At 41.4% G+C, this 11,563-nt stretch overlaps 1 protein-coding gene across 2 annotated transcripts in view; it reads right to left on the reverse strand.

The window, feature by feature from the left end:
• The window catches only part of LOC106579873 (dedicator of cytokinesis protein 5), a 35,479-nt gene extending 27,345 nt beyond the window's left edge, over window positions 1-8,134 (reverse strand). For both annotated transcript variants that reach the window (XM_014160189.2, XM_014160188.2), the window contains exon 1: window positions 7,980-8,134. In XM_014160189.2, coding sequence (XP_014015664.1) covers window positions 7,980-8,022 — 43 coding nt within the window. In that variant the 5' untranslated portion in view covers window positions 8,023-8,134. The remainder of the gene's footprint in view (window positions 1-7,979) is intronic.
• Window positions 8,135-11,563: the final 3,429 nt, after the last annotated feature.

The following is an 11,563-nucleotide window of genomic DNA, read 5'->3' on the forward strand; positions in this document are numbered from 1 at the left end:
AAATCCACTATTAGACGTCAAGATATCAACTCGCCAGTTGCAAGACACTTCATAGAACAAAAATCCTTCCATTAAAGAATTGCGTTTTTGCGGGATCTAAAAAGTTCATCCACCACGTAGAAGAGGTGACTATGACAACAAATTACTCTAAAAGAGAAGCCATGTGGATATACAAATTAAAATCTATTTTTCCACACAGTTTAAACAAAGAATTAGATTTCACCTCCTTCCTATAATGCCACATTTAGACTGTTATAGAAGAACACTGTCCATATCAGATTTTAAATATTGTTTATGAGTTGGCCCCACATATTTATGAACGGCTTTGCCCGATGTCCTTTGTGGTGGACTATCTCATTAATTGATATAATGTATTTAGGTGAGTGGAAACCTGGGGCGATTGATTTGTGAGTCGCCCTTCGTACACCCTCCCGTACCCTATAATTCTGTATTTCTTTGTGACTCATTTATATACAGGTAGACCAGAAAAGCCACATCCCTGATTGGTAGGTGAGTGACAACCCTGATTAGAAGCACCTGCTGCCCATCTGCTGTTCTTTACAAATGCTGTTTAGACATGTTTTATTGTACCTACACACTGAAGAAGGCTGTAAAGCCAAAACGTCTGTGTACGCTATCCCTGATGCAGTGAAAATAATTTAAAACATTGAATAATAACGTAAGCTTTATGCGACATCTTTTTGAGTGCAAACCCATTATACCTCTGTTTGTGTGAAATGCATGTGTGCTCTGATGAGTGATGATATTGCATTTATATCAATGAATTGTCAATTTCTTCATTCTATAGCAATGACATCCTCTACACTATCACTGGCATCTTGACGATTACAAATTGGTAGCCACATTTGAAATACAATGTATCACAGACATTAGGCTAGTCCATAAGTGAGGGGTAAGTCTTATTTTCAAATATTACTAGCGTTTAGCAGCAATTGACACACAACAAGCTTCAAGGATGTTCTGATTGTATCAGCATTACACAAACATAACTAAAAAAGTAGTGTCTGTTTCAAACGGTATCTACCCAAATAAGAACAAACCAATACACAGTTGCATGGAGTCATCTGTCATATTCAAAATGGGGGGAAAATGTAGTGGAACAGCAACAATACAAAGTATGACTTCAGTCTCCCTTCGACAATGACATGTCTATCTGTGGTCTTTACCAAACATAGCAAAAGATGAACAAGAACTTGAACACAACATTCCACAGAGGTATGCTAGCTACTTTGGGGGTTGGCAAGCTAAATCAAGGGCATTCCTTACTAGAATATTGTTATTTTTAGAATGATGCCAATATCCATGTTCAAACAAAGTTGAAACCCAAATTAGTGTCAGAACAAAATTAACATTCTGTACATGAGACCTAAGTCATTCTACGAGATTATGGTTATTTTTTGTCCTGCTGAATTCATAAATCTGTAGGCCTATTATATTTACACATCTCAATGTTTGTAAACAATGGAGAAAAAACAACCACATGAAATTGTGATTAATTTCCACATAACTTTGTTTTTGTAAAAATCTATGAAAGGTGTTATTGCTTGATACAGTGATATCAACCAAATAACAGACTCAATGTGTTTAAAACGATGGTGCAAGACTCTGTTCAGGATGAGTGTTAATATTTCCTGTAGGCTGGATCAAGTTGTTGCTGTTGTGATTGTATTGTATCATTTTTAAATTGTGTAATGTTGATTGCAAGATGGCGCCGACAGACGTGGCAGCTTTGCTTCTAGCTCATATGCAACTTTGCAGTATTTTGTTTTTGTGTGTGTTATTTCTTACACTATTAGCCCAGAACGTTTTGTGTGTTATTACATACAGCCGGAAATAACTTTTGGATATCAGAGCAGCGGTAACTCACCAGCACAATGACCAGGAATATGACTTTCCCGAATTTGATATTTGGTTCTCACCCCCTAGGGCAAGTTAACTTATGCCAGAGGCTGGCGGAGAAGAGGTATTCGGAGTGGACTTCTAGTCCGACTCTGGAGGCGGGCACACCATCCACTGCTTCAGAGTATATTACTCGCTAATGTTTAGTCTCTGGACAATAAAGTAGACGAGCTCAGGGCGGGGATCTCCTTCCAGAGAGACATCAGGGACTGTAACGTATTCTGTTTCATGGAATCATGGATATACTGGATATAATCATGGATATCTCTGGATATACTGTCCCCGTCCATACAGCCAGCTGTGTTCTCAGTACATCGCACAGACAGGAATAAAGAACTTTCCAGGAAGAAGAAGGGCGGTGGTGTCCGTTTCATGATTAACCACTCATGGTGTGATTGTGATAACGTACAGAAACTCAAGTGCTTTTGTTCACCCGATATAGAATACGTCACAATCAAATGCCGACCATATTACCTCCCAAGAGAATTCTCTTTGGTTATAGTCACAGCTGTGTATATTCCCCCTCAAGCCTATACCACGACGGCCCTCAAGGAACTACACTGGACTTTATGCACACTGGAAACCACATATCCTGGAAACCACATATCCTGAGGCCACATTTATTGTAGCTGGGGATTTTAACAAAACGCTACCAAAGTTCTATCAACACATTGACTGTAGTACTAGCACAGGGAAAACACTCAACCACTGCTATTCTCTCTTCCGGGATGCCTACAAGGCCCTCCCCTCGGCAGATCACGACTTCATTTTGCTCCTCCCTTCCTATAGGCAGAAACTCAAACAGGTACTACCTGTGCTAAGGTTTATTCAACGCTGGTCTGACCAATACGAATCCATGCTTCAAGATTATTTTGATCACACGGACTGGGGTAGCCTCGGATAATAACATCGATGTATACACAGACACGGTGACTGAGTTCACCAGGAAGTGTATTGATGGATATTGTTTCCACCTATTAAAACCTACCCAAACCAGAAACCGTGGATAGACGGCAGCATTCACGCTAAACTGAAAGCGCAAACCACCGCATTTAACCATGGCAAGGTGATTGGGAATATGGTTGAATACAAACAGTGTAGTTATTCCCTCCGTCAGGCAATCAAACAGGCAAAACATCAGCACAGAGACAAAGTGGAGTTCAACAGCTCAGACACGAGATGTATGTGAGAGGGTCTACAGATAATCATGGATTACAAAGGGAAAACCAGCCACATCACGGACACCAACGTCTTGCTCCCAGACAAGCTAAACACCTTCTTCGCCCACTTGAGGATAACGCAGTGCCCTCGACGCGGCCCGCTCCCAAGGACTGTGGGTTCTCCTTCTCCGTGGCCGACGTGAGTAAGACATTTAAACGCGTTAACCCTTGCAAGGCTGTCGGCCCAGATGGCATCCCTAGCTGCGTCCTCAGAGCACGCGCAGACCAGCTGGCTGGAGTGTTTACAGACATATTCAATCTCTCCCTATCCCAGTCTGCTGTCCCCACGTGCTTCAAGATGGCCACCATTGTTCCTGTACCCAAGAAAGCAAAGGTAACTGAACTAGATGACTATCATCCCGTAGCACTCACTTGTCATCATGAAGTGCTTTGAGGCTAGTTAAGGATCATATCACCTCTACCTTACCTGACACCCTAGACCCACTTCAATTTGTTTTTCCGCCCCAATAGATCCACAGACAATGCAATCGCCATTGCACTGCACACTGCCCTAACCCACCTGGACAAGTGGAATACCTATGCAAGAATGCTCTTCATTGACTATAGCTCAGCCTTCAACACCATAGTAGACCTGATTACCAACAATGACGAGACAGCCTACAGGGAGGAGGTGAGGGCCCTTGTGGAGTGGTGCCAGGAAAATAACCTCTCCCTCAACGTCAACAAAACGAAGGAGCTGATCGTGGACTTCAGCAAAAAGCAGAGTGAGCACGCCCCTATCCACATCGATGGGACAGCAGTGGAGAAAATGTAAAGCGTCAAGTTCCTCAGCGTACACATCACAGACAAACTGAAATGGTCCACCCACACAGACAGTGTGGTGAAGAAGGCGCAACATCCTCCACTCATCACTGTCAAACGCTCCCTGAAACATTTCAACGAGCAAGCCTTTCTAATCGACCTGGCCCTGGTATCCTGGAAGGATATTGACCTCATCCCGTCAGTAGAGGATGCCTGGTTATTTTTTAAAAATGCCTTCCTCACCATCTTAAATAAGCATGCCCCTTTCAAGAAATTTAGAACCAGGAACAGATATAGCCCTTGGTTCTCCCCAGACCTGACTGCCCTTAACCAACACAAAAATATCCTGTGGCGTTCTGCATTAGCATCGAACTGCCCCCGCGATATGCAACTTTTTAGGGAAGTTAGAAACCAATACACACAGGCAGTTAGAAACGCCAAGGCTAGCTTTTTCAAACAGAAATTCGCTCGTGCAACTCCAACTCTAAAAAGTTCTGGGACATTGTAAAGTCCATGGAGAATAAGAACACCTCCTCCCAACTGCCCACTGCACTGAGGATAGGAAACTCTGTCACCACCGATAAGCCCACTATAATTGAGAATTTCAATAAGCATTTTTCTACGGCTGGCCATGCTTTCCACCTAACTACCCCTACTGCATTCAACAGCACTGCACCCCCCACAGCAACTCGCCCAAGCCTCCCCCATTTCTCCTTCTCCCAAATCCATTCAGCTGATGTTCTGAAAGAGCTGCAAAATCTGGACCCCTACAAATCAGCTGGGCTTGACAATCTGGACCCTTTCTTTCTAAAATTATCTGCCGAAATTATTGCAACCCCTATTACTAGCCTGTTCAACCTCTCTTTCGTGTCGTCTGAGATTCCCATAGATTGGAAAGCAGCTGCTGTCATCCCCCTCTTCAAAGGAGGTGACACTCTTGACCCAAATTGCTACAGACCTATATCCATCCTACCCTGCCTTTCTAAGGTCTTCGAAAGCCAAGTCAACAAACAGATTACCGACCATTTCGAATCCCACCGCACCCTCTCCGCTATGCAATCTGGTTTCAGAGCTGGTCATGGGTGCACCTCAGCCACGCTCAAGGTCCTAAACGACATCGTAACCGCCATCGATAAGAAACATTACTGTGCTGCCGTATTCATTGACCTGGCCAAAGCTTTTGACTCTGTTAATCACCACATCCTCATCGGCAGACTCAGTAGCCTTGGTTTCTCAAACGATTGCGTCGCCTGGTTCACCAACTACTTCTCTGACAGAGTTCAGTGTGTCAAATCGGAGGGCCTACTGTCTGGACCTCTGGCAGTCTCTATGGGGGTACCACAGGGTTCAATTCTTGGGCCAACTCTTTTCTCTGTATACATAAATGATGTCGCTCTTGCTGCTGGTGAATCTCTGATCCACCTCTACGCAGACGACACCATTCTGTACACTTCTGGCCCTTCTTTGGACACTGTGTTAACAACCCTCCAGACGAGCTTCAATGCCATTCAACTCTCCTTCCGTGGTCTCCAACTGCTCCTAAACACAAATAAAACTAAATGCATGCTCTTCAACCGATCGCTGCCTGCACCTGCCCGCCTGTCCAGCATCACTTCTCTGGACGGTTCTAACTTAGAATTTGTGGACAACTACAAATACCTAGGTGTCTGGTTAGACTGTAAACTCTCCTTCCAGACTCACATCAATCATCTCCAATCCAAAGTGAAATCTCGAATTGGCTTCCTATTTCGCAACAAAGCATCCTTCACTCATGCTGCCAAACATGCCCTCGTAAAACTGACCATCCTACCAATCCTCGACTTCGGCGATGTCATTTACAAAATAGCTTCCAATACCCTACTCAACAAGCTGGATGCAGTCTATCACAGTGCCATCCGTTTTGTCACCAAAGCCCCATATACTACCCACCACTGCGACCTGTACGCTCTCGTTGGCTGGCCTTCGCTTCATAATCGTCGCCAAACACATTGGCTCCAGGTCATCTACAAGACTCTGCTAGGTAAAGTCCCCCCTTATCTCCGCTCACTGGTCACCATAGCAGCACCCACCTGTAGCACGCGCTCCAGCAGGTATATCTCTCTGGTCACCCCTAAAGCCAACTCCTCCTTTGGTCGTCTCTCCTTCCAGTTCTCTGCTGCCAATGACTGGAACGAACTACAAAAATCTCTGAAACTGGAAACACTTATCTCCCTCACTAGCTTTAAGCACCAGCTGTCAGAGCAGCTCACAGATCACTGCACCTGTACATAGCCCATCTATAATTTAGCCCAAACTACTACCTCTTCCCCTACTGTATTTATTTATTTTATTTATTTTGCTCCTTTGCACCATATTATTTATATTTTATCTTTGAACTTTCTTCAAACTACAAATCTACCATTCCAGTGTTTTTCTTGCTATACTTTATTTACTTTGCCACCATGGCATTTTTTTGCCTTTACCTCCCTTATCTCACATCATTTGCTCACATTGTATATAGTCTTATTTTTTTATTATTTTTTTTTATTCTACTGCATCATTGATTGTATGTTGTTTTACTCCATGTGTAACTCTGTGTTTTTGTATGTTGTCGAACTGCTTTGCTTTATCTTGGCCAGGTCGCAATTGTAAATGAGAACTTGTTCTCAACTTGCCTACCTGGTTAAATAAAGGTGAAATAAAAAAATACATAAACATGTGTAACAGTGTAGGTTCCGTCCCTCTCTTCGCCCCAACCCGGGCTCGAACCAGGGACCCTTGCACACATCAACAACTGACACCCCACGAAGCATCGTTACCCATCGCGCCACAAAAGCCACGGCCCTTGCAACGCAAGGGGAAACCCTACTTCAAGTCTCAGAGCGAGTGACGTCACTGATTGAAATGCCATTAGCGCGCACCACCGCTAACTAACTAGCCATTTCACATCGGTTACACATGGAATCACTGGTCACTTTAATAATGTTTACATAATGCTTTAATCATTTAATATGTATATACTGTATTCTATTCTACTGTATTTTAGTCAATGCCACTCTGACATTGCTCGTACTAATATTTATATATTTCTTAATTCCATGATTTTACTTTTTGATATGTGTATTGTTAGATATTACTGCACTATTGGAGCTAGGAACACAAGCATTTCGCTACACCCGCAATAACATCTGCTAAATATGTGTATGTGATCAATAAAATTTGATTTGATTGCTGCTGCCTTCATGGCCAGAGGTGCGTTTCCACAAAACTTTCTTGTACGTTCTTGAACACAGACTTTGAGGTACGTGTGGGTGGGTGTGGCTTGAAACAATGAGTGACGTTTTTAAAGGGCAGTGGCCATGCTGATACCGTTGACCAACCAACCCCTCCTCCTCGTTTTTCAACTGGTCGTTCAGTACAGCACCGTTTCTGTTCAATTGAACGATCCAGAACGTAAAAACGTACTGAACGCAGCCCTGGTATCGCTTGCAAAAAGAGACCGTCTGAATGGACTTTTACTGGTTAAATACAAAACAACAGGTACCCAATTGCTTTATTATAGGCCTACTGATGTCATCATGCTCTCTGAAATGGTTCCCCATTAGTTTTGATTTACCTTGAGGGCGTGTATCCACATAACGTTCCACACAGCATGCCTGAACTAAAGTGACTCATGTAGTCTATGCGCCTAGGTTGTTTTCATGATATATGATAGGCTAAAATCACAAAGTCTTACACATTTCCAACTATAGGCTTACATGTATACTAAGGCTACAGTATATGGACAGCAAGAAAGTTTCAGCTGGCACGACGTGTAGCAAGGCTCATTTTCGAGTCAAACCACTCGATTTAGGGATTGTTACTGTATGGACATAGAGAGCACACGCTGACCAAACGTATTCACGTCGAATCAACATTCACTTTCTTTCAGTGATTCCTAAGCTACATGTGTGACAGTCAAAGTAGCTTAACTTCGCCTTTTCCTAAAGATTCCTAGCTACATAACTTCCAAGTTTAGTTGCCTCGGCCAACTAGTAAATAAACTGCTGTGTGAATACAACCCAATTGTAAACAAGACGACATAGTTGTCTAACTTACCAACGCCATATTTCTCTTTTTTAGTTGGAATCCAGCGGGTCATTGCGGTGAAATGATAAATAAATAAATAGATGAACTGCTGGGCGGGTGGGACACTTCTCGTCCTGAACACTACAGTTTCGCCATCATGACTTCAAAAGGGGGGAGGGGAAAAAAACAGGGCAATGCAATTGAACCCAGCAGCAAGCGTTGCCGCGCCTCGTTGCGTAGGCTAAAGATCATTCAATTGAACAAATGTGGCCAATGTAACAATAGAACCAAACTTCAAATAAGTGATTAGAGAAACTCACTTACACTACACCGTGTAGTGTACATTAGGATACCATACCTTTCACCATGAGAATCCATTGTGCAAAATAAAACTGGGCACATTACTGATAAAACATTTTTCATTATCGGAGCAACATTTTTGTCATGAGATAAAGTTAGACTGACATGAGAGAGCAATGGTCTGTAACAATGCAGAGGTATCATGTATAGACTCATGCAGACACTGAGTGTACTATAATATAGATCAGCCAGAGGCGGCCTATGGGCCAAAACTGGACTGCAAGGACTTTTGGGGATGTTAGTTTTGGTTAAAAAAATGTAAAAAAAAATCACCAGGAAATCTGTTAAAAATGTGTTTAGTTTAGGAAGTCTTTTCCCTAGTATTCCCACGAATAAAAAAAAACATGTGATAATGTCTCAATGTAATCAAGGTATGAAATTATTGTTATTTTCAAAGGCAATCTATTTTTGGGCTTAGTTGTGGTCAATTTGCAGTGTAAAAATTATTATAATTATGTTCCAGTCGCTCAAACAAAAATCATCCGGCAGCTGAATCTAGTTGCCTACCCATTTTACAGACGCTCTTATCCCGAGTGACTTACAGGAACAATATAGGGTTCAGTGCATTGCTCAAGGGCACATTGACAGCGTTTTAACCCAGTTGGCTTGGGGATTCAAAACAGCAACCTTTCAGTTACTGGCCCAACACTCTTAAACCCTAGACTACCTTCCACCCTGATATAGAGCATATTCTAGTGACTTTTTTTAACGTTACCGTATGTTATTTGATTCAAATGATTTTTACTTTTTAGATTTTTAGTGATTCAACCATTGACTGCTTTGTTTTCCTCAAGGTCAGGAATGTAAGGAATCGACCCATTGTCAACAATGTATGGCTCAGTGGACACTGTCAGAGGATGTGCGTGTGTGTGTATTAAATAACATGAGGAAAATGATTGCATTAGCCTACTTGATCATCATCAGGTACACACAGTGTTTGTATTTTAGAGGATGAGTCCGTCTGAGGTTACCATTCATGCATTTGTCTGTGTAAGTTTGCATCAATACGTGCATTGATTGTGATATTTTATTTATGAATGGGCCCCAGCCTCCCCGTAAGACAATGGGCCCCACCCTCCCCCTCCTCACCGATGCAGCTGTTTAGTGGATCCGGCCTGTTATTCTACTTAGTCTTTTGTCTTCACATCATGTGTTGCTGATAGCACTGCACAACCAAATGTTGCTGTCAATAACCATTAGCCATCCATTTACATTGTTTTTCCCCTTGACAGCTTGATTTAGCTCTCACTATTTTTATGGTGATTTCTCTGTGCATTTTGCTCTGTCATTGTTCTCATGTAAATTTCGCACGGGTTCGGGCAGGGCAATTGCTATTGACATTTTTTGCATTATACAGTATTTGGTTTCTGCTAACCATCACAAAATATATCTTCATTTGATTCTGCAAAATGTCATATCCCCCATGGAAACAGTAGGGGAACTGCAGAGGGCATTAGAAGTCAGCCCTCAACTCCTAAAAGTAGATTCTCCCAAAACTCACATCACATGGCAGACAAATGATTGGTACAGTTTTGGTATACATTTACATAGCACTTACAACTGCTATCCATGTTTGTGGCATGCACAATACAAAGAATTAGCAAAAATAAGTCACAACAAAAGAAAAATAATCTTAAACAATAATTGGGTGTTGAGAGAAGGTTTACTTTAGCTACAATTCATTTAAGTTCGTTTTTACAAATCTAATGCATATAAACATATTAACATGTAATTACAAATATCAGATACAGATAAGGTACCTACAATGTAATTACACTGTACACACTGTACTGTCTACCATGTAAATATATAGGTATTAGGGACAGTTATTGTATATTAGTACAGCATTTAGGCTTATTTATGTTAGGGAATGTTGTTCTCTTTGAATGACTTTCTCATTGTCTGCCTCATCTACAGGTGCAGGATCATAATTTGATCACCTCATTGTTGAAGGAAATGTCCTGCACAGCGGGGAAATGTAAACTCGTAGTGCGTTCAAGGTTTAAAAAGGCTTCTAAAATTTGTAATTTTCTCTTTAAAATGTCAGACTTGATTTGCCCTAACTAAACATGTATCAACCCCTACAAAAATTACTATGAATTCTAATCCACACAATAATGCACATTTCCGGTTACAGAAGGATTATTTCCATGTTGTGAGAAACTGGTCAAATTAAGATCCTACACCTGTAAGTGATTAAAAGATTGGACCACTTACGTGGGTATATATTGAGCAGTTTATGTACCTAAATACTTTTCAATAATTTGACATGGTTTTGTTTGATCTGAGAATTTTTGTGATTTGTGTATTCTTAGGTTTATGATTCAGCATAGGCCTTACTTTGCATAGAGTAAAGATCTCTAGTTATATTCAGGTTTACACTTTTGCCATGTTAAAACCTTCCACAAATATAATCTCAACCACAAATGGGTTACTTTAATGTATTAATATAAAAAAAGATCCTTTGACATAGAGACCAGTCAAATAAAAAGCAATTCCGCAAGCTGTGAATAAGGAACACAATATTGCCATCATGTGACAGACCTTTGTTATTACAACATAACTTTTCTTGAATGGCAAAACAAAAACTCAGGAAGTGGTATACAACTACTATCAAACACCATAGAGAATCATAAAGGACTCTTCATTGTATCGGTTCCGATATGCATATGTGAGCGCACTGACAGACGCCATTGAGGCCATTTCTATTTTTAAGTAGTCAATTTTCTTCTACTACAACTTCTATTTTTTATTTTATTTATTTCACCTTTATTTAACCAGGTAGGCTAGTTGAGAACAAGTTCTCATTTGCAACTGCGACCTGGTCAAGATAAAGCAAAGCAGTTCGACACATACAACAACACAGAGTTACACATGGAATAAACAAACATGCAATCAATAATACTGTAGAATAATCTAAATACAGCATGTGCAAATGAGGTAGGATAAGAGAGGTAAGGCAATAAATAGGCCATGGTGGCAAAGTAATTACAATATAGCAATTAAACACTGGAATGGTAGGATGGGCAGAAGATGAATGTGCAAGTTGAGATACTGGGGTGCAAAGGAGCAAAATAAATACAGTATGGGGTTGAGGTAGATTGGATGGGTTATTTACAGATGAGCTATGTACAGGTGCAGTGATCTGTGTGCTGCTCTGACAGATGGTGCTTAAAGCTAGTGAGGGAGGTAAGAGTCTCCAGCTTCAGAGATTTTTGCAGTTCGTTCCAGTCATTGGCAGCAGAGAACTGGAA

This window comes from Salmo salar, chromosome ssa20, assembly GCF_905237065.1.
Source record: "Salmo salar chromosome ssa20, Ssal_v3.1, whole genome shotgun sequence".
In the NCBI taxonomy this organism is placed as follows: domain Eukaryota; kingdom Metazoa; phylum Chordata; class Actinopteri; order Salmoniformes; family Salmonidae; genus Salmo; species Salmo salar.